This window comes from Octopus bimaculoides, chromosome 6, assembly GCF_046866305.1.
Source record: "Octopus bimaculoides isolate indiv1 chromosome 6, ASM4686630v1, whole genome shotgun sequence".
Taxonomy (NCBI): Eukaryota; Metazoa; Mollusca; class Cephalopoda; order Octopoda; family Octopodidae; genus Octopus; species Octopus bimaculoides.
The window spans coordinates 55,247,539-55,271,518 of NC_142933.1; the positions used below are offsets into that span (position 1 = coordinate 55,247,539).

The following is a 23,980-nucleotide window of genomic DNA, read 5'->3' on the forward strand; positions in this document are numbered from 1 at the left end:
CCTTCTTGTACCTTGAGAGTATGCCCTGATACCTTATTGCCATCTGTCTCTCCAGCTACTCACACCTATCCTCTACAGTAAATCACCTATTCTTGTCTCCATTTCATACTTTAACCTATAGACACTCAGCATAAAGCCAACGCCCTCTTACTACTCCCCAACTTAATCAAGAGGAATTTTCTTGCAAGTTACTTGGTGACCTCACTAGCACCATCCCAAGAAAAAAAAAACACCCAGTACTCTCTGTAAAATAGTTGGTATCAGGAAGGGCGTCCAGTCATAGAAATTATACCAAAGAAGACATTCAGATCCTATTGACCCCTTCAACCCATGCCATCATGGAAGACGGATGTTAGATGATGATGATGATAGACATTATCATCATTCTCCTCCTCCAACCTAATATGTCAAGTGACAAAGAAATTTTGTAATTTAACATCTTTAAAGTAATAGTTAAGAAGCTTTTTTAATTAATTATTTTGTTATTAATGTTGTATTGTTATAACAGTGTCAATTATTAACTCGTTTCAGGCACCAAAATCGTACAAAAATGTCACAGATGTTGTAAACACTTGTGAGTATATTTCTATCTTTTAAACCAGTGGTTCCCAACTGATTTTTGACCATGCCCATCGAATTATTTCTAAAATCCTGAGGCCCCCTTGTGATATTTAATTTTTGTTATTCAAAATTTGGTTAATGTTCACAATATTACCCGGAAACGAAATTTTAAAAAAACAGTGCAACAGATGTTTAAAAAAATGTGTAGGAAACGAATATGAAAAGAAATGTGCGGAAAGCAACGGGGGTGAAGAGGACATCCGAATTTTTCCCTCATAATTTTTAGGAAAATGTTTTTTTTTTTCTTAAATGAAATTTTATATAAATACCTTTCAACCAGCATAGATTACAATCATAAAGAAATCTGTAGGAAAATCTTTTCTGGGGAAGTGGGGAGAGGACTTTGGAAAATTCACAAAATCTGAGTTTTTCGCCATTACTTGGTGACAGTTTATTGTGGATAGCAGGTATAAATCCAAATTTTAAATATTTCTCTGAATATTGACAAACTTCTTTTTACTTGCACTACTCATTTTATGTATTTTTGAATCAAACACGAAGAGATTTTAGTTCAAGCAAATTTTTTCAACAATTTCTTCAAAAAGATTTCAGTATAAACTTTCAGAAAATATGCTCAAAAAGAATCAAAAAGTATTCCATGAATCTTCTCAGCTGCAAAACCTTTGTATCAATGATGGAAGTTTTTTCTTACCTTTTTGTTTGAATTCACAAACTGACTGGTGAGAATAAAATGACCTGTTAATTTTCATCTCTGTTCATATATATATATATATATATATATATATATATACACACGTGTGTGTTACCAGTACCATAAATCTCTATCTATGTCTGTCTTTCTCTTCCTTCACTGACGCTACCCTTTACTTCCACTCCATTTCAACCCATTCAATTCTTTCATCCCTCACCCCCAACACCATTTATTGCCCCACTTTGCAGCAGCACATTTTTCTTGTGTACCTAGATTTTGTCGCCAGAGATAGGAGTCAGTACTTTTAGACACATATAAGTCTGTCTCTAGTTTATTTCTCCATAGGGAATTAAGATGGCATTGCTTTTAGTACTGACCAGTTCTTTACTACATACACGCATGCACACACAAACATGCGCGTTTGTAATTACCTACATGTTTTCATATACCACATCAGATCTTATGAATATGATGAAAACAAACTGTTGTCTCTAAAGTATCCAAAATCTGATAAAATTGTCCACAGAAGGGATGTAAAGAATTTTTTCTTTTAATAACTCATTCTCAAATTGCCCCCTTTCTCTATTGGTATACTAAATATTGTGTACAACAGGTAGTAACCCTACGCATGCCTCACCAAAATATTACCATGCCCCATGTTGGGAATCACAGCCTTAAACATTAATCAGTTTTGTAATTGGTTCTTCAGTTTGTTTTATATTCAATATTGATATTTATTTTAGGTCATGAGGCTGGAATTAGTAAAAAGGCTATCAAACTGCGTCCTATTGGAGTCATTAAAGGATAAAGAAGAAAAGAAAGAAAATAACTGATTAGTGACTGCCTAAAAAGGATTAATCTATTTAATATGAACAACTGTTAATTGCCATCCTCGTTTCTGTTATATTACATTCAATCCTTTTCAGCAATAAACTACATTTTTAAAAAATTTGTTTGCAAAATTTGTTTTCTCGTAAATTTTCCTTTATACTAAACATGTAAACAAATACAATTTGAAGTTATTGTAACAAATTTATTATAACCCTCATGCAACTGGTTGGGGACACTAGTTTCATCATCATCATCCACCAGTGTCTTAGATTTGGGTTTTGTCCCTGTTAATGAGAGTGGCTGGATCTACCTCAATGCCATAGCAACTGCCCTCACACCATCTTGCCTGATTATGGGCATCCTCCTTTTTTAAACCAACCCTCCCAATCTCCTCCTCCACCTTTTCCTCGATCTACCTCGCTTTCACGCTCCATTTACCTTAAATGCAATCACCCTCCTCAGAAAAAGCTCTTCATCTCTCCTCAACATATGTCCATACCACCTCACTCCATCCACCCTTGCCAACCATTCCACCGATTCCTCCAACCCCAGTATTCCCATCAAATCCTCAGTCCTCCTCTTATCAAACGGCTTCACCCCACAGATTTCTCTCACCATTGCTCTCTGTCCTTCTCAAAATTATCATCTCTCTCCCTCAGACCCCATGTCTCACTCCCATACAGCATTGCAGCTCTTAAAGACCCTTCCTTTCATCTTTAATGAATGGACTGTATTGTCATTAAATTGTATGGCTTGTGTAACAGTCTGGGCATATTGTCCAAGGTGCCATGTAGAGGGATTGAACTTCTAACCATATGGTTTTGAAATAAACTTCTTACAAACACAGTCATGTCTATGCCATTGCCAAAATAATTAACACATAGAGTGATATAACTTTAATCAGAAATAGAAACTTGAAACTTAAAGGCAATGTTGTATTCTGAGCAAAGTTTATATAAATTTATATAAAATTAATGATGAAAAATCTATGAACATAACTACATTCAATAACCATTAGAAAAATTTATTGCTGTTTTAAAAAGAAAACACGTGCATAGCTGGTTTCGCTGGTTTGGACTTTGAGTAGGTTTTTAAAGGAGGAACTGGTCTAATTTTCCGACCATTATAACCAGTCTTACGATGCCAAAGTCCACTCTGTGGTCGAATTCCCAGCCAACGTGATCTTTGTGCTGAACCTATGTGCTCCTTGTTGTGTTCAACATTAGAAACTCGTCCAACTGTAGCCATACAATGTTTAGATACACAGATTTCTCGTTTTGATGGAAGTCGAACAACACACTGATTTCCAACTTTACGAACCAGTTGAGCACAAGTTCCTGCAGCTCGTGCCATTTTACCATAGTTATCAGTGTAAATTTCAACATTGTGGACCAAAGTACCAATGGGTAGAGCCCCAAGAGGATAGGAATCACCTTCATTTGCTTTCACTGAAACAGGAAAATATGAAATTATTATGGATTCAACGGAGAGAAAAAAATTATCAAACTTAAACTAGGAAAGATGTATTTATAGATTTAACTAGTTCATTTTCACTATTTCTTCTGCTGTTCGAATTTTAGATAACGCAAATTTACAAATGCAGTGGCGACCACTTCCTTTATAGTGAAGGTGGGATGAGGCAAAATGTAAGTGAAAGAATGACTAGCACTGTGATGTCAATGGAGACAGAATTTGGGGGATTTGTTAACGCCAACAAAACTGTCAAATAAACCTTGTTAATTTCATTCCTGACTTTTGACCAAATAAATGAGGTTCATAGGTATTGCTGAGAAAACAAGAACAATACATACCAGAAGTGGAAAATGCTGTTACTAGTCGAAATAAAGATTTCAGAAGTTGTTAGATCAAACCTAAAAACTACATTGCTACTGCATATTTTTGCATCCAGAACAGCTGACCACTATTCAAGTTGATTAATGGAAGATCCTCTATACAGTTACTCGATTTACTAGAAATAGCAGCCATTTTAATAATAAGGATACACTGGATAAAGTAGTCTTAGATATATCAATCTTTATATTCTACTTAATGTGATAGTACCATAATACTGCAGTATTTGTCTTGAAAAAGCCTCTTGTATAGATCATAGTGCTGAAAGAAAACACCAATCAATCAGCAGTGGACAAAATTAAATGTCTAGTGTTCTGTGTGTTTGTGCATCATCATCATCTGCTGGTATCCACTATCAGCACACGCTAGTAAAACTTCATTGCTACTGATATATATATATATTGGGTCATCCCATAAATAATGTAGTTTTTTTCAATTGCATGAACTAAAAGTTGGAGGGGGACGGATAAACTACCTGCATCAACTTCTTTCAAAGCTATAATGGAAGTGACAAAGAGCATATTCGGGATATTTTGCTTTATAATTTCAATAAAGGCAACAATGCAACGGAAAGTGCGAAGAATATTAATGCAGTATACGGGAATCGGACAATAAGCGTAAGCCAATGTCAACAATGGTTCCAGAAGTTCTGAGCTAGAAACTACAGCCTAAATGAGCTTCGTCCTGGAAGATCTGTAGAGCTTGAGGACATCCTGCAAACCCTTGTGGAACAAAATCTCACCGTAACTGTTGAGGAACTAGCAGAGAAGCTTGGATTTGGTCATTCAACCATTCAATGACACTTGCATGTCATCAAATTGGGTCAATGGGTTCTTCACAAACTTTCTCAGTCTAATCGCATACAGAGAGTGAATGAATGCTCTTCTTTGCAGTCATGTCTCACGAATGAACTTTTTGGGGACTGACTAGTGACAAGAAATGGGTTCTCTATAAAAATGTCAAAGACAGTGGGTAGGGAAAGGAGAAACACCAACACCACAGGCTACAGAAGTTGTTATTTGTTTAGTAGGATATGAAAGGTTTAGTCCACATTGAACTTTTTTAAACCCAAACCAAATGATAACAAGTCAGCGCTATAAGAAAAACGACTATCTTTGGTTTCAAGATGAAAGGTGTTCTTCCATCAGGATCATGCTCAGCTACATACTGTGTGGCTGACATTCCAAAGGCTGGAGCAGTTTGAATGGGAAATGATGCCTCACCCACCATATTTGCCAGGCATTGCCCCATCTGATTATCATTTATTCCACAGTCTACAAATTCATTTGGACAGAAAAATTATGAATTCTTTAGACAAGGTCAGAACAGTACTAGAGGAGTATTTTTTGTCACGGACATGTGAATTTTGAAAGAGGGGTCTTGCAAGTCTACCAGATAGATGGAAGAGCATTGTATCAAATGAAGGAGAATATATTTTAGATTAAAAAAGAACTTTGTTTATCTTAATTTTGAAAAATAAAAGAAGTATAAAAAAACGCATTAATAAGGGATGACCCTATATATTTATTTATATTTATATATATATATGTGTGTGTGTGTATACCAGAGTAAGCACATAAATGTGAAACAAGGTGTAAAAAATAGTAATCAAATACCAGAGGTAGAGTAATATGCTTTATTTAAAAGCAGCAGAAATATAACAAAAGCTGTTACTCAGAGTTTCACGTTCGTCAGACAGTTTTGTTAAAATGGAACAAATAACGATATAATCAAAACTAGTTAAAGGATACACCTTTAAAAATGGATTTGTTTCATTGGTCCTTTCAATTAACAGTCTAAAGCATGCAATGGACAAAATAAATGAATTCAAAAAAAATTATTATCAGGTAATAATATTAAAAAAGAAATAACTTAATAAACAGCCTTACCTGCCATGCGAGGGATATGCCTCGATGTTTTAATCAGATCTCCTGCTTTCATGTTTTGACTAGCTAAGATGTAGCGCTTATTTACACCGGTGGCTACCACTGCTATGTCAGCAGTGCGACATGGATCATAGCGTACACACTTGACTACTTCAACTAGAGGTGGACCTTCCCTTGGTCCATCTTTTTTGAAGTCAACCATCCTGTAGTTCTTTCTGTGTCCACCACCAATACCATGAGTCTGAATGCGACCTAAAATTAGATATTCATTCATGTGTGCATCAATAATAATAATAACGGTTTCAAATTTTGGCACAAGGCCAGCAATTTTGGAGCAGGGAATAAGTCGATTGCATTGACCTCAGTACTCAACTGGTACTTATTTTATCAACCCCGAAAGGATGAAAGGCAAAGTTGACCTCAGTGGAATTTGAACTTAAAACAAAGATGGACAAAATGCTGCTAAGCATCTTGCCCAGTGTCCTAACAATTCTGCCAGCTTACCACAATAATAATAATAGTAACAACATTTTTTTTCTAATTTAGATACAAGGCCAGCAATCTGGAAGGGAGACGTTAGTTGATTAAATCAGCCTCAGCAATTTATCAACTCTGAAAGGATGAAAGACAAAATTGACCTTGGCAGGATTTGAACTCAGAACATAAAACACCAATACTGCAAAACATTTTTTTCCTAACTGTTCTAATAATTCTGTCAATCTTCCACAATAATAATAATAACAAAATTGGTTCTGATATGATGAAACACAAAGGCAATTCAAGTGAGATTTGAACATAGAATGTAGAGGAATAAAATGAATATGATCTGTTGAATGCACAATATTAATATATGAGAAGGGTTGAGCTAAAATGAACTATGAAAGCAAATGGAAAGCAAAGAGAGTGATTAATGTATGCCTGTGAAACAATACTGGTATGAGCATATAATTCAAATGGAGATATGTTCTGAGTGAAATATGCTTGTGAGATAATGATGGAGAGTAGTCTTGATACAAGTAGACTTAAGAAATGACATTATGATCATGATGTATGGATCTGTAAACTACAGATCTGTGCAAACCATGTCAGCAAGAAAAAAACAAAACAAATGTGATAATGAGAGTAATGATGATCAGAAATAGTTACCATCATGTCCTCTACCACCAGACTTGGAGAGTGGAATTGGTTTCATGGTATATTTGGTGACGTCAATGCCAGCATTAATGAATTTCTGGACACCAAAAGCAGTCTGATTACTATGGAATTCATTTCTACAAAGACAAAAATGAGAAGAAAAAAAAAGTTAAAACCAAAATTTCAGTTTAATGACCTTGGTTCAATATGTTGGATGGCTAAATTGCATATATTTCCCTACACAGCAATGTAAAAGATAATTAGTGTGGTTGCTTTTCTTATTAATATTATTGGTTAAACTAAGCCGACAAGCTGGCAGAATCATTAGTACGTTGGGCAAGATGCTTAGTGACATTTCGTTCATCTTTACATTCTGAGTTCAAATGCCACCAAGGTCAATTTTGCCTTTCATCCTTTTGAAATCAATAATACAAGTACCAGTTGAGTACTGGGGTTAATGTAATTTACTCAACTTCTGTTCTGAAATTACTGGCCTTGTGCCAAAATTTAAAACCAATATTATTGGTTAAACTAATTCGGCACTGCTTGAAAAAGACCTACACTGAGAAAATTGCTAAGTGATTGAGCCAAAGTGACCCACAAGTCCATCATCATTCTGGACATTTCAACCAACTTTATCAAAGAACAAAAAAAAAGACACATCAACAACCACACGAATCATAGTAGACTGACTGTATTTCCTATAATTCTATTTCAGTAATTTTTTTCCTAAGTATATTTTAAAATAATAATTGTGTCAGTATAATGCAGAGCCAAGAAAACATTACAGACAAAATAAACTAATTTTAAAGAGTATATAGACAAAGATACTTCTTCAGTAATGCCTATGTATTTTAGCTAGACATTTAGTAATGAGATGAGTTTAAAGAAAAATGTATGAAAGCCAAAAAGATGTAGAAATTATTTCTTGAAAAAAAGTTATCAAAACATGGATCTAACTTTTGAGTTTTCAATTAGTTTAACTCAAGAACCTAGCTAAGACAAAAGTGGTTGTTAGTAAGAAAGAAGATAAAACTTTCTTTCCATCAGGTAAATAGCCCTGCTCCATATGTAGGAAAAGAATCAGAAGTCATTCCATTTGCTGCACCCAGTGTAAACTATGGACACATAACAGGTGCAGTGGTATCACAGGTAGATTAACAGATAAAGTAGTCTTTGTATGTGGTAGATGTGCAGGAACAATAAGCACTAAGGACACACAGGGATCAGATTCTCTCAAATGCCTAGGAGGCTCTCTTGAGGTTGTAGAGAGTTTTTGTTACCTAGGTGACCAAATTACCAATGGTGGAGGATGCTCTGAAAGTATTGTTTTTAGAATAAGAATTGGGTGGAGGAAGTTCAGAAAGCTATTACCTCTGTTGGCAACAAAAGGACTCTCTCTCAAAATGAAAGGTAGACTATATGGTGCTTGTGTACAAATGGCTATACTCTATGGTAGTGAAACATGGGCTCTGAATGCAGAAGACATGCGTAGACTGGAGAGAAACGAAGGTAGTATGCTTCATTGGATGTGCAACATCAGTGCATATGTATGACAAAATGCAAATGTATCGAGAGAAAAGTTGGGCACAAGAGGAATTAAATGTAGCATGTAAGAGAGAAGACTACGTTGATTTGGACATGTGATGTAAATGAATGAGGACAGCTGCATAAAGAAGTGCCGATCACTGAAAGTGGATGGTACTTGTGGAAAAGGGAGACCCAGGAAGACATGGGATGAAGTGGTAAGGACCAATCTCACGAAGAAAATGACAATGGACCGAGATATCTGGCGATATGAAGTTCTTGAGAAGACCTGCCCATATCAGCAGAATTGAGTTCTAGAAGCACTGTGCCCCACACTTAACAAACTTCTCACAGACTCTACCACAACAAACTAAACTACGTCTCTAGATCTCTTCTCTTCCTCACATTTCTGTTTCATGTACTATGATTACCTCCCACTCCCCAATCCTGTCCTCTTGGCCCTGTACCACTGTATCATTGCTCTCCACTTGCTCCCGACCTGTGCATTCTACCCACATGCCATCTCACTCTATTGTTATCTGCTAGCCCCCAACCTGAGTATTCCACCTACACATAACAAGAAAACTTTTCCCTCACCCTACCCCAACAAACCAATCTACATCTCTTTCTCACATTTCTTTCCTTCATACACCATGCCTAGCTCTCACTCCCTAATCCTGTCCTGACACCCCAGTTCCTCTGTATCATTGCTATGTGGAAGCCCCTCCAACTCTATATATACCCAGGTCTTTTGCCCACTCTTTAATCACACTCCCTTCGCAATATGCCCTGACACTTGCCACCATTTATATCTCTCTCTTCCTTTACTCAATCATCTCCTTTGTATTCTGATCCCCGTTCCTTGTGAGTATGCCCGGCATTTTGCCACCATCTCTATCCTGCTGTCTCCCACTCCTTCTCCTGCACTTCCCTCAGGTTGGGCAACCGTGTATTTCCTTTGCAGTAGAGCACCTGTTTCTGTCTTCATTCCTGATCTTTCTCTCTCTGGCCAGGTAACCTTGTACTTCTTCTACAGCAAGACACCTGTATCTGTCTCACTATAACCTTTTCATCATCACCTCCTCCAATGCCTCCTTCCCACTTAAAAAATTTTTTTTAATGTCTTGCAAGTACTTGGTGATCCTGTCAGTGCAGGTGCCACTTAAAAGCACCCAGTCTACACTGTAAAGTGGTTGGTGTTCAGGTGTCCAGCTGTAAAAATCTTGCCAAAACTGACCTCGCCTGTGCTTGTGCCACATAAAAAGCACTAAGTCCACTCTGCTGAGTGGTTGGTGTTAAGAAGGGCATCCAGCTGTAAAAATCCAGCCAAAACAGTCACAGAAGTTTGCTGCAGGCTTCGGCCTGGCCAGCTCTTGCAGTACCGTTTCACCCATGCTAACATGGAAGACAGACGTTAAATGATGATGATGATGATGAACTCGGTCTCAATTCCTAATTAGAACTGTTTCATTATATTTAAATAGTATCCTTGAAAAAGGTATGAACATTACAAATTTGCTACATTCCTCAATAAGTAAAATAACTTCATTGACTCTAAAGTTATAAGGGTTAAGGTTAGGGTTGGTGTTGCTGTTTAACCCCAAATCAAACCTGATTCAATAGACTCAAGTTGAAAGATTTTCCAGTCATGACATCCTCTCCTTTTAAAAATTCAGGATTATATTATTCAATATATCTTTCCTTTAAAAAACAAAAACAGTATGATCTGAGGGAATGTGGTTGCTATTTCTAGCAAGTAGAGTAACAGTATAGAGCAGGTATGGGTAGACCACATAAGACAAGACTCATCAGCAGATAGACTGCACTATCAAAAAGAATCAAAGCAATATTTTGTTAGGTGTAGCATTCAGAAAGCAAGAGTTTGCTCATGACTAGTATAGTGGTACTCTAGTTAGATTGTTACGGTTAGGTTTCATCTTCACTTTAACGTCCCTCCTCCATGCTGATATGGGTTGAACTAAATATATATGCACAGGCATAGCTGTGTGGTTAAGAAGTTCACTTTGCAACATAAACATGTATGTATATGTATGTGTGAGTGTACTTATATGTACATGTATGTGTGGGTGGGTGTGAACATGTGCTCATATGTGCTTGTCTCACTGCATTTTCAACACACCAGCACTTCGAGCGGTGTTATTCATTTTTATGCCCCCACTAAAGAAACAATCTTCTTCAGGGGTTCAATGTATGGAAGCCATTGAAATAAAGCACTTTAGATGAAAACAAACAATGACTGACTGATGTAGAATAATGCCTCAAGCAGTCTCATCAAACCTATGTGCACAATGAAAGAGCAGACACATAAAATGATGATGATGTACTGTTAACTAAATGAAATCAAGCAGAAAAAAACTGACATTTAAAGCCTAACTCAGTTTTCTATACTTGCATGAGATTTGCAAGTTTAAATGAAATCAAGTTTTCTGCAACTTACTTTTGAAAGAGAAAACACTGAGCAGATTTTACAAGATTCAACAATGGTCTTTCAAAATGTAAGGACTGGCGAAGCAGAGCTGAAACAACCATTTTCAAACTGAAAACAGAAAATAAAACAAAACCAAAAGAGTATTACAAAAACTTGTTTAAAAACAGTAAATTTCTAGGTCTAGATAGATATCAAAGAATAAAAAGAAAAGAAATGCACACTGTTTGGTTGATCTTACACAGGACAACTAGTTGCAAAGCCAACACTATAAAGCCAGATTATCAGTACATCTTTATAAAACTATCTAACCCAGGTAATATTTGTCAGACTGCTAGCTAACCAGTTGACAGTTCATATCCCAACATGGTGCACTGTAAACAACATCCTTTGTTGGCTTCACTCACTTAACTATAATTAGGCTGTTGTTTAGTTTTTGGTCAGCCCTGATTAATCTTTCATATGATCAAAGGCATTCTAGTTATGACCACATCAACATATTTTCAAGCAGTCTGCAGACTACATTTTCTAATGTGCCTTTTTTAAAGAAAATAGGATCTTGCTGTTTTGAAGCAGGTTGAGAACCTATATAGAGGATTTACACTGGTTCGTTATAATCAAGATATTGTTGTTGTTTATCCCAGGTTAACCCTAATTGAGCAAACCTATGACCAAAGGTATTCATAACATGACTATTCGTCTTTTAAGGGGTAATTAGGATTAGATTGCCAAGATATCTTTTCACTTCCCAAGATGGAGGCTCTCAATTGGCTTGCTCTAATGAAGTTGTAAAAGATTGGTACAGCTCTCAGCTGTAGGGAGATAAAGCCAATGGCATAGTTAAAGTTGTAACAAATGGTACAGTTTCTCAGCAAGTACACCCACTCACTGAAAAACACATAATACATATATAAAGTGTAGCCCTGGGCAGACCATACCCTCACTCCTCTAAGCTATGCTAATGGATAGTGTACTGTGCAATGAGTGCTTTGTAAGCACAAATTAACTTCAAGTTCTTGTATAAATCTGGAGTTAAATACTCATAAAGAATTTCACTTGGGTAGAAAATTACCTTAGGGATGGTATAAACATTAAAACTTTCTGTTCCCCAGTAAGAATTATTATCTAAGAAAAATGTCTTTGAAATTACTGCAAACATTAGTAAAAGACAAAATGTTTTATGTTAAGAATGGACAACCTGTGGTTGTGCCATTTTCTCCAGCTTGTGATGGTCTTTGATATGGTGGGAAATGTAGACAACAAATACTATTCCCAGCAAAAATTTGTAAAGAATATTCCTTCGTTATTGTTATAGTATTTCCAGTTCTCAACAACATTGAAATGTATAACCCAGTTCCCTAGATAATGAAGATTTGCCTTCTAACTCGTACTTCAAAATGTCTAGTGGGTTCTCTTGAATTTAGAGGAACTGAGCTCTAGGTAATGAAACTGAAATTCTATTGTTTTTAATTTTCTACTTGTTTCAGTCAGTGAACTTCAGCAATGCTGGGTACCATCATGAATAATTTTTAGACAAATGAATTGAACCCAGTACTTTTTTTTTAAGCCTGGTACTTATTTTGTCGGTCTCTTTTGACAGTAGGTACATACATACACCAACACTGATTGTCAAGTAGTGGTGGGGGACAAACACATACAGCAATCTCCCTCTAGAACTTAACTGTTTGTGTGTACTTAGATGGTAGCTGCATACATAGCAACAACATTAGCAAATCAGTTGCGTGAATGTATGTGTGCAGCCAATCATAGCAAGGCTCACGTATGCACAGGGTTTTCAATCATATTTGTCATCTTTCCTGTCAGTTTTCTCCATGATGTCAAGCAAAGGAGAGAGGAAGCATTTGAATGACTTCCAGAGATCAGATATCACTGCTAAGTTGAGCAAGCGAGCTCTTGCACAAGAGTATGGAATGAGTGAAGGTGCCATCCAAAAGATTTGGGAGAACCAAGAAGTAATCCAAAATGCAAATATTTCAGGCATCTGTAGGTCAGTTTTCAGAGCTTGAAGACATGCTTTACTTGTTGATTGATTGCATGCATTGTGCAAACATACCTGTTCCACCATCATTGGTTATTGTAAAAGCAAAGCAGATAGCTGTGGAATTATCAGTATCGGAAGATGACTTTAAAGCATCATGAATCATGACAGGAGTTAAGCCAATTCAGAGTACGTCACAGGTTACAGAAGGTTCTGCTCCATGGTGAAGGAGCAGAAGTGAACAAAGAAGATCCAGAGCTATTGGCTGCATTGAATGATTTATATGCTGCATTGAACAGTATGATGCTGAAAATGTTTGTAATGGGGATGAAAATAGGTTATTTTTTTCAGTTGCTGCCCAAATATGCCCTGCTTATGCCATACAAAGATGTCAGCACGACCCAAGGAAAGAAAAAAGTTAAAGAACATATATCACTCATTGCTTGTGCAAATGTCACAGGAACACACAAAGTTCCTTGCACATTAATAGGAAAATACAAAGAGCGGCCTGTACCAAGAATCAGGAATGGCCTCTGAAGTACTTTAATCAGAGAAAAAGTATGGATGGATGCTGAAACGTTGTAAATGGTTCAACAAAGTATTTTGTCCTTAAGTGAAAAAGAGAATGGGACACCACATTCTCTTATTGATGGACATCGTTCTAGGCCATTTTGAAGCTTTTGAACAGGATAACGGCAAGGTTGTATTTTACCCACCTAATTGCACCCAGCTGGAAACAGCCATGTGATATGGGGATCATTGCAGCTCTAAAAAAGTACAAATATTTGTATCTCAAAGATGTTCTTGAATTTTCCGAGCTTGACGAGGACTCAAAGATCCACAAGAAAGAGCAAGCAAAAAGGCCATGCAGAGGGGCGGCGGGTGTAGCGTATGGTAATCCTACTCATCTGCTCAATGTCACTCACTATGTAAATTATGCATGGGATGCAATATCAGCTGCATCAATCAAGAACACATTAAAAAAGGCTGAATTATTAAAGTTGGAAGGTAGTGCGAATGAAGAAATTGACTGGATACCCGAAATTTTGCTTAGCTTCGACTCTTTGAATATTGCAGTGAACAAGGACAAATTAAAAGAATATGTGCATGTCAATGATGAAAACAGTGAGGAGTATACACAAGCAATTTGGAGGATGTTGAGGACGCTGATGATGAGAGTGACTATGGCAATGCTATTGCGCCAATCAAGAATGTCAATTTCAACAGCTTCGATAAACCGTACAATACTGTGCTCAACATTGAAGATCAGTTACTATGTGCAGATGTACAAGATGCAGCATGGGATGGTTACAATGACCTAAAAAACTACTTCAATTGGTTTCAGAAGAAGCTAAGGCAATTAAAATTGGCAGAGAAGTGCAAATAAATATAAAATCTGAGTCAATTGTCTTTGCATGATATATTTAAACAATAAACTTCACAAGAAGATATCACATACCTTGAGCCATTTATTACCTATTTCAATGTTGCCATAGAATAAATCATTGATAAACTTGAACTGGGGTTTCTTGAAGATTTTGCACATACTTTTTCTGGGATGAGTACTTAACCAGGAGGTTACTGTATACAGACACACATATGCACGATGAGCTTCTTTCAGTTTTCATCCACTCACAAAGCTTTGGTTGGTCCAAGACTATAGTAGAAGACACACTTGCCCAAGGTGCCACACAATGGAACTGAACCTGGAGCTGAGCTATGTGGTTGGGAAACAAGCTTCTTACCACACACACACACACACACACACACACACGATGGCCTTCCATACAGTTTTTGTCTTCCTAGTTTGCTCACAAGGCTCTTGCCTAAGTTTTATGAATGATCAGTAATTCCTGGCTCAAAGAAACTAATTTTCAATCATAGTCCAGGGACTGAAGTTGGCACACTCAAAGTTTGAAAAGACACTGGAACACTGCTGCACCATATCTAGCAAACATGTTTGATCATAAACAGTACTGAAGTCAACAATTTTGTTTTCTAATAGTCTTTGTCTTATCTGATTTGAAATTAGTCCATTTATAAACGCATCACAAATCATTTAACACCAGTACTGCTCAGTACTCACTGCAACAACGTCACAGTCTTTTGCTAATATTTTGAGTTCATTTAAGAACTGATCTAGAGATTCTCCCAGTTTTTGTCTTCTTGTGGCCAAAAGCTGGCATGCCATTATGATGCTCTTGGTTTAATATACACACTCTTTTGTGTATTTACAGTTTGTTCATAGTTCTTAACTTCACTGATGAATTTATATACATTCGGTTCCACATAATTAATCAAAAGATGAGTTTATTGATAATACTACCTTCCTGCCTTGGTAGTGAGTCTATAAAGTTAGTGAAAGTTCTAAACCAATGATTAAAAGTCTTGTCAGCATTTGGTAGTCAATCTGTCCGATTTCAAGTATCTTTCCATATCTGGTATTCTTCCCAATTTGTACTCGTCTTTTCATTAATTTTATTCTCTTTACATTATTCAACAACTTCTTCAAGATTTGGAAATTAGTTTCTTTGGTTGTTATGAATCAGCTGTAATCCCTAGCTGAAAGAAAGTAATTTTCTCTCTCTCTCTCTCTGATCATCAAATGCGCATGTCCTTTATGTCAAGTGAAATCACTGAAATCATAGCACTATTCGCATAACACTAAGGTACCATGCAGTGAGATTGAACCCGAAAACACGTGGTTGCAAAACGAGCTTCTTAACCACAGTCACGCCTCAAAACTTTTCACTCTGCTATTAACATTTACAAAGGGTCTCATTTAGATTTGCTATTATTTTGTGTGAAGCTGTATTAAGGAATATGATGCTAACATTCTTTGGATCATTTCTATCTCAATACGTTGTTGTATAGCCCTAGGTTAGCACTGGTTGCACAGATCTATGATGAAAATCTTACAAGTCATGACTATACTTTTTTTTCGGATCCAAATGTATTAAGTCAAGTTGTTAAATCAGACAGACGGGCTTAATACATCAGGATGCACTCAACTTACACTCCAAAACACTGTTGTTTAACCCCAAATCAGTCAGTTTCATAAGACTCATGGCAAAAGACGTTCCAGTCATGACCATGTTTTTGTTTCGTTTTTCAAGAAATGTGAATTTGAAACTACACTATCTTACGTTTCCTACTTTAAGATAGGGTGTTGGCTTGAGGAAGATTTGATTGCTGTTTCTAGCAGGTTAAACGACCAAATAGAAGTTCCCTTAGTTCATTTAAAAAGAGAATGTGCACCAAAAAGCAGTATAAATTCGTATAATGACACATAAAAGTTTTATAAATATTTATATATGAATCAATGTACTATATATTTCTATTATTGAATTAAAAACATACAGAATCATTTAAAATGGTAAATAAATAAATATAAAGTTTACCTGCTAGATTACATCTGCCCTCAAAGACAAGCGAAAGTCATTTGTACTAACGGTGTAAATAATAAACTGTGTGCCGTTATAGAATTTCCAGATTGAATGCTATTCTTGCGATATATTACCTCCCTTTACGTTAATATCCTGCCGAGGTTGACTTTGCCTTTCATCCTTAGGCGGTTGACAAACCAAATACCAGCCAAGTACTGAAAGCAATGAAATTTACTATAATTTTCCCACAAACTTTTGTGACTGTTAGAAACTATTATCATTTATAATGTACTTTTTCAAGCTTGTTTCTTCATAGTCGTTTAATATAAACTTCCACACCATTTTTCCAGTTTGTCCTTGTAATGTCCTTTCATCCAGCGCCCTTGGGGCAGATAAAAACGATTATTATTATTATTATAACAATGAGCTGGCTGAATTGTTATAATTTTTTGCAGTGTTTTCTCTGCGTTCAAATTCTACTAATGTTCTCTTTGGCTTTCATCCTTTGGGAGTTGATAAAAAAGTATCATTCAAGTATTGTGGTTAATGTAACTGACTTAGCCACTCCCTCTCAAAATTGCTGGCCTTATGCCAAAATTAGGAAGAATTATTTGTATTGTTATGACCATGGTGGAGCCAGCAAGCTGGCACACCAGGCAAAATGCTATGCAGCATTTTGTCCATCCTTGCATTTTAAACTAAAATTCCACTGAGGTCAACCTTGCCTTTCATCTTTTCAAGATCAATGAAATAATTACCAGTTACGCACTAGGGTCAATGTAATCAACCAGCCCCCTCCCCCAAAATTTCAGGCCTTGTGCATAGTAGAAAGGATTATTATGGCTGTGGTGAATAAACTTTCCATTTTCTTCCTCCAAAAAAATATAGCTGTTCTGGGCAGGGAGTCTAAATGTACGTAGTCTTAGGTCGGCTTTAAAGCAAAGTCATTTGCTCCATGATGTGAGGTTGCTAGACATAGATATGGTGACCATCAGTAAAACCAGGAACTCTGGAGCACAAGCACTCACGCCCATTTTTGATGACTATGAGATACTTTCATCGCTTAATCTGTTAAGATCAGGTGGTGGGACAACAGGTTGTCTTTCTGAATCTGGATAGCAAGACGGTGGCCATGGACATGAACTGCAGCAAAGGTGATATCTTCAGACTAGTGGCCATTTATACTCACACAGGAAAAGACAGCCCAATTTCCCCATAAATCAAGGAGCTTTTATGAAGATGTTCTGATCTCAACTGCTAATGAAGGACTGGAACTGCATTTCAGATATACAACAGGACTTATGGGTCAAGCATATAGTAGGATGGGGTGCAAAAGCCTCAAAAATCTGCTCAGAAGTTTCCAGCTGGCTGACAGATACTGATTAGATTTCCTGGTGTGCCAGTTTGGACATGGAGCAACATCAGTGGGTTATCCAGATTGTATCTAGAGTGTTGTTTGGCCAGTGAATAAGGATAGTGAAAGATACCCACAGTTTAATTGTCAAAGTAAATGGCCACCCACTGGGATTATTCATATCACACACTCAGTCCAACAGCTTTCCCCTCTCACTTTTTCTGTACATACTGGCATTTGGGCCACTACTACAGAAGATGAAACATTTGAAGGACATCGCTTTCAACAAAGATCAAGGAGGGTTATGGCAACAGCAGAAGACATCATTATCATTGTATCAGATGCCACTGAAGTGCAAGTGGTTGGCACCATTCTAAATGGATATGGTAGTAGCAAAAGTTAAGATCAACCCAGCCAAGTTGGTGGTCTTGCAACTCAGCAATTAAAGCCCATGCTGTCAAGTAGCATCATGGGATGCTGGACTAACAGACTGGTTAAATTGCTTGGGGTCTACTTCAGTCCCAATCTCCAGATGGAATTGAACTAAGACAAGGTAACAAGCAGGGTAGCCAGGCTTACTCAGTAATAGGCCAGAGGAAGCTGATCCTAAAAGGTGAAGCACAGGTGGTGAATATCAGCCTTGTTCCCATTATTGTTTATCACCTGACCATTGTGCTTTGCCTCAGTTACTACTAAATTAGACTGGGGTGACTATTACTCAGCTTCTTGTGGAAGGACATGTTCTACTGATCAGGCAGTCTATCTGCTGCCAGCCCACCTCTTTAAAGCAGGCTGCTAAACATGTAGTCACCGTTCATGAGATACATCTTCATAGAGCTGCAGTCTTCAGTGAAGCAAAAACTGAGACTGGCTACCTGGAATCTAAAATGTTGTTAAATGCCCACCACCCTCCATCACTCAGGCAATGGATTTGGTGAATGTTAACACTCAAGCAATTTACAGTGGATTAGTAGCAGGGAAATGTGACAACATTCTCAGGGAAACTCTGGATATTGGTGTAAGCTAACTGGTGAGGCTGTTCCAGAGAAGCTTCAAATCAGAGACCACCATAGGTAATCTCCAAAAGTCTTTAACCAGACAGTGCTTACCAAGGAGTTGTATCAGTTCAAGATAAACTGTACTAGCACAGAAGTGCCATTAAATTGACCTGTCCCACAAAATGTATAGAGAGTGACAAAACTGTTTTGCATTCACTTGTTCAATGCTGATTTATAGGGGATATGTGAAACAGCTGCTGTTACTCGCAGGAGAGATTTGGCTATCAACCAAGTCCCTTGTAATTATTACCCTGCCACATTCCCTTAAGTGGGCAGAGAAAGCAGTTTTCTTCTGTTTAGTGGTTATAGCAAAATAAATTGTGTAGTGGACAAGTTTGAAAAATATGAGTATAGAGACTTTCTCATTTGGTAGGGGTCTCGTCTACTTTTTCAAGTTTCACTTGGACAAGAAGATGAGGTTGGAGAGGGATGTGCTATCTCCAGATTTATTGAAAAATGGATGAGAGTGGTAAAAACGGTAAGAGTGGATGGAACTGCTCGAAATATAAACTTATAAGTTGGAGAATGACAGTTAGAGGGAGAGAGCACTTGCCTTTGGTGTTCAAGGTAATTTTGGTTCTTTGTGGCTCCATCATTGGCCTAAAATGGGGTGGGGGTGGGTCCTGTTCCAGGAGGACTGCATCAGCTCTTATTATTTGTATACCATGTAAACTTGTATTTCATATTTTTCTCTCTTTCAATTTTTTCTATTTAAGTTTATATTTCTGTAATTATCAGCCTCTTCTATAGTGACAAATATGTTATTATAATTACTAGTGACAAATAAATTAATTATTATAATTACTATTTTTATTTTTATTAGTATGAAATGGTTTTCTTTGGAAGCATCATGCAAGTTTCTACTGCACCACCTGGTACAGCTCCATGTTCCTGAGTATGTCTTCCTATTCCTATTTTTGTGTGGATTGGAGGAATGTAAAGTTCTGTTTTTTTGTATGTTATCTGAATTAATTGTTTCAGTGTATTCTGTTTCTGTTTTGTATGTTATAGCTTCCTTGTGTGTAGAGAAGAGTCTTTTAGGATAGAGTCAAGCATTAGTCTGGTTCATTTGTTTAGTGTTGTGTTGTGTGTATGTGTATGTGACAAACAATGTTCAGACAAGGTTATGTATAACAAATTTCATATCATCATGTTTTATAAAGGTGTGTGCGAAATAATATAGAAGGTGTACAAACTGTTTGTTTTCTCATTAGTGAACTTAGTTAGTTGGTGTGGCTAATAATTAAGCCAGTAGTCATTGAGGGTTAAAGGTTCATGCTCAAAGAATAGAGAGCGAGCATTGCTCTAGTTACATAGCATGGTAGTTGTCATGGCCAGGAGTATAAGAAAGTTAGGAGTCCTAGCTGTGTGGGCAGTTGACAAGCTGCCTGGCCAGAAGGGGAAACAGAAAAAGAGAGACTGGATGTCCAACTAGGGTTTTATACCTCCCTAGTGGAAGTGCCATTGAAGCACCACCTACCAACAATAGAATGAGAGAACATAACTCTGTCCTGTTCCCTTTAGCCTTTATGGCCCTTGCTATACTACTCCCCCTGCGACTGTAAGTCAAAAAAGAGGTATGTTGTAGCAAAAGGCCAACCTAGGGAACAAAGCAGAGGAAGTGAAAAGATCAGGAAAAGGCATGCAAGGTAAGGAAGAAAAAGGAGACAAAAAACAACAGTGCAAAGAGAAAATAAAACATACTAAAATTAACGCAATAGTTCCAAATGTTTGAAGAAATGGCATATGCAACATAAGAAAAAAATGTCAAAAGCATGCAAAGAAAGTGCTTGGAAAAAGTCAGGGCACAATATATACAGTCTTACATAATTTCTTAGGCCAGTGTACATGATGCCCAGTACAAGTAATTGTGACATGTGGTAGTGGAGCAGGAGATGCATGCTTGTTTGCATGAGTGCAATGTCTGTAGATGCCAGAGATGGAAAGTGGATAGAGATATTTGGTTCTGGAATGAGAGCTTCAGAAAAAGCTTGCTTTACCCCCATCGAATGAAACAGTCTGTTTAGATCCATTAATGTCTATGGAAAATGCTTTTGACATTTTCCCCAGGACATGATAAGGCCCCTTATAGGATTGAATAAGTGGGCCTCTCACAGAATCGTCCCCTGGAAGAGCAGCAAGCACAGTCTGATGTCTAAAAGACATTGGTGGAAGATCTGAAAAATAAGTCTGTAGTCTATGTACATAAGATGAAGGATCTTGAGTCAATAAGTCCACAAGTGCCAACATCTGGCCTGGTAGGGATAATGGTGAACCGTAGAGAAGTTCAGCAGGAGAGTATCCAAGATCCTCTTTCACTGATGAGCGACAACCCAAAAGAACAACAGACAGAAATTCACACAATTGATTAGAATCTGGATAGGCACGTAACAACGCCTTTAATTGACAGTGGAACCATTTCACCATGCCATTTGATGCTGGATGATAACTAGTCATCTGGATGTGGCAAACTCCTAAGATGCTTGAAAGTTGTTGGAAAAGCTGGGATTCAAATTGCCTCCTGCAATCAGTAGTAATCTGTAATGGAACACCAAAACGTGAAATCAAACCTGATATGAAGGCTTGTGCTACTGATTCTGTGCTGATATCAACCAGAAGGATGGCTTCAGGCAAACGTGAAAAGCAGTCAATACATGAAAGTGAATCTGTGACTAACCGGCCAAAGACCAACCAAGTCAATAAGGATGTGTTGAAAACATGCGTTCAGATTTTCAAAGGTGCCAAGAGGTACTCAAACATGTCTGTGTACTTTTGAGTGCTAGCATTGCAAACAAGAACGCAACCATGCTGTAATATTCCATCACATATTTGGCCAGAAAAAACGAGCTGTAATAAGCTTTATTGAAGTTGCTATGCCAGGATGTGATGAGGTATGCAGGGCATTGAAGACAGTATGATGATGAGACCCTAGTATGAGTGGATGAGGTAAGCCAGTAGAAGTATCACACATTATATCTCCATCAGAAGTTGTTAATGGCAAATACTCGAATCGGCAAGACGCGAATTGTTCAGAGGAAACATCCAAGGACGATAGCAGTGATTGGTTATCTGACAAAGCAATCAAGTCTATTGTAGAAGCAGACAACGATGAACAGACAGGCAAGTGAGATAAGGCATCAGCAATATTGCTAGAACCAGAGATATGCCGAATATGCTGAAAACTTCAATATGTAATCAAGATATCAGGTCTCTCACAGCAAATACTTGTATAAACTTGGTAAAGAGAGTAAAGGTAAGGGATTTGTGGTCTGTGAATATCATAAAATCATCATCATCATCATCATTAGATACATCATTTCTTAAAAAAAGTTGTTTTCTTTGGTAGAAACTGATTAGGGGAATATCTGTATGGTCTCTCAATATGCTAGAATGAGCAACCAAAATTGAATGATTTTGGTGAAAAATAGGATTAAAATAAATGTTTAAAAAATGATTAAATGTATCTGACAAACTAATACAATAAAATGTTTAAAGCAGTGTTAAACTTTTCATGATACAAACTGGGGTATTGCAATGACTGAGTAAATATACTGTCAATTCTTTACAATAGTGTGATACAATCCTATTCTGTTGGTAACACAGTGTTGTGCCTAAGTTAAGGCCATGGAGTCATCTCAATAATACCCAAGTTGTTTACTTAGCAGTAGACAACATAAGAACATAAATAAAGAAACATTTTGGTGTAACTGTGACTTGATAGCTTAAAGTGAGCTCTGCTACTGCCTCTCCACACTGGAAATAATCTAAACATCTAAGGGATGTTGGGATTATTTCCAGAGACATTATGAGTGAAGGTATTCACTCATATATTGAGCTAATCCTCCAAAGACTATCTTTGCCTTTCATTTATCTAGAGGTGATAAAATAAAGTACCAGTCAAGTATTGGGATAATTTAATCGTATTATCCTTCTTTTGAAATACCATGTGGTTTTATTACTTTCTATAGTCTTGTGTGACCTACTTTTCTGGTTATAGAACCAAGTACACTGAATGGAAAACGTTTTAGAATTACCACTTTATAATGTAAAACATTTAAAATTATATGAAATGAACTTGAGACTATAATATGTAGTAAAAGAAGTATGCAGAGGGCTTGAAGCTAATTTGGTTTAGATATATAAATTGAATGAGAAGGGTGTATGAGGATCCTTAGTTTACTGAAGACTTTTTTTTTTTACATAATTCATGGTAAAATAAGCACAATTAGTCAAGTGGAGTGAGACTCAACCAGTGAATTCAAAGAAAATTCAAAACTTCTCCATGCCAAATGAATCTACCCTGCTTATGAGTCCTTGAGGAAGATTCCACATAATTGTTCACTCTACTAAAAATAGTAGCCAAGGACTTCTCAAATCACACAGGACCATCTTAGACTATCTGAGAAAGAAAGATCACATTGGAAAATGTGGTCTTGATATACAAAACAAAAAAATGAGACGATTATGGCTAGAATGTTTTTCATCACAGGTCTGCTGTATTAAAATAAACTTGGAGCTAAGCAATGACAAGCAATAACAATGATGTATCTTCACTGTAGCACTGCCAAAAGCAAAAGAGTATTGGGTAATAAGTTGCAATACTTCCATTCTATACTTAACAACATAATCAAACACTGTATGATAGTGTATCATGCATAATACAAGTAATGGCTGCCAGAATAGTTGAAATTTATTGTATTTGGGGTGTAGAACAATTGGACTGTTTCCAAAAGTTTGACCAGTCATCCTTGTATTGAATATATCTGCTTCAGCAATAACTATAAGACAGATCAAAGAACACTTCAATGATTAACAGGGTGGCTGATCAATATCTTAGATAACTTAGAGATGTTTTGGCCAAAGATTGGCTCAGGCCATGTCTAACCACCTGATTAGGATCTATTAAGTCATTTTTTAAAGTTTTGTGGTATCATGGTTGTTGTTGACTGAGATGTATCCAGGTATAGGTGGCTTGTCTGATATCCCTTGAAAGGATTTGTCTGAGTTTTGTTTGAAGGTGATAGGATCCTTTTCTTTGATTTGTTTTGGTATAATGTTAAATAGAGCAGGGCCTATTGAGGAAAAGAAATTGTGTTGCAGTGAATTTATGTGTTATAAGCCTGAATTACACATGGCACATGGCCCAAGTCTTGGATGAATTCTGAATCTAATGTTAAGGTCGCTTGAACAATGCTGGTGGTACATTCTCCACACTGTGCAAATGACGTGATGCTC

The 23,980-nt window shown here is 37.0% G+C and overlaps 3 protein-coding genes across 5 annotated transcripts in view; 1 reads left to right on the plus strand and 2 right to left on the minus strand.

The window, feature by feature from the left end:
* The window catches only part of LOC106867593 (RNA-splicing ligase RTCB), a 50,100-nt gene extending 47,865 nt beyond the window's left edge, over window positions 1-2,235 (plus strand). For both annotated transcript variants that reach the window (XM_014912511.3, XM_014912512.3), the window contains exons 13-14: window positions 532-574; window positions 2,017-2,235. In XM_014912511.3, the coding sequence (XP_014767997.1) occupies window positions 532-574; window positions 2,017-2,081 (108 nt within the window). In that variant the 3' untranslated portion in view covers window positions 2,082-2,235. The remainder of the gene's footprint in view (window positions 1-531; window positions 575-2,016) is intronic.
* An 877-nt stretch (window positions 2,236-3,112) lies between these two features.
* Window positions 3,113-16,480, minus strand: LOC106867598 (large ribosomal subunit protein uL2m). 2 transcript variants are annotated; one of them, XM_014912516.3, is made up of 5 exons: window positions 16,349-16,480; window positions 10,961-11,059; window positions 6,988-7,112; window positions 5,845-6,093; window positions 3,113-3,552 (listed from the first exon to the last, which is right to left on the minus strand). In XM_014912516.3, the coding sequence occupies exons 2-5, from the start codon at window positions 11,050-11,052 to the stop codon at window positions 3,140-3,142; spliced, it is 879 nt and encodes a 292-aa protein (XP_014768002.1). In that variant the 5' UTR covers window positions 11,053-11,059; window positions 16,349-16,480; the 3' UTR covers window positions 3,113-3,139. The 2 variants fall into 2 exon arrangements, with proteins under 2 accessions (XP_014768002.1, XP_052824783.1); XM_052968823.2 differs by lacking the exon at window positions 10,961-11,059 and having other exon boundaries at window positions 16,349-16,457.
* A 4,245-nt stretch (window positions 16,481-20,725) lies between these two features.
* On the minus strand, window positions 20,726-21,202 carry LOC149135126 (uncharacterized). Its single transcript, XM_089353470.1, has one exon. It carries the CDS (start codon window positions 21,200-21,202, stop codon window positions 20,726-20,728), a length of 477 nt encoding a protein of 158 aa, XP_089209596.1.
* Window positions 21,203-23,980: the final 2,778 nt, after the last annotated feature.

What these genes read in the sequence shown, in the direction of transcription:
- LOC149135126 (XM_089353470.1), bottom strand. Translation starts at nt 21,202, where the DNA reads ATGACTAGTTATCATCCAGCATCAAATGGCATGGTGAAATGGTTCCAC.
- LOC106867598 (XM_014912516.3), bottom strand. Translation starts at nt 11,052, where the DNA reads ATGGTTGTTTCAGCTCTGCTTCGCCAGTCCTTACATTTTGAAAGACCA. An exon ending in CAGTGTTTTCTCTTTCAAAA is followed by an intron (nt 7,113 to 10,960) that starts GTAAGTTGCAGA and finishes TTGTCTTTGTAG; the next exon opens with AAATGAATTCCATAGTAATC. An exon ending in TGGTGGTAGAGGACATGATG is followed by an intron (nt 6,094 to 6,987) that starts GTAACTATTTCT and finishes ATCTAATTTTAG; the next exon opens with GTCGCATTCAGACTCATGGT.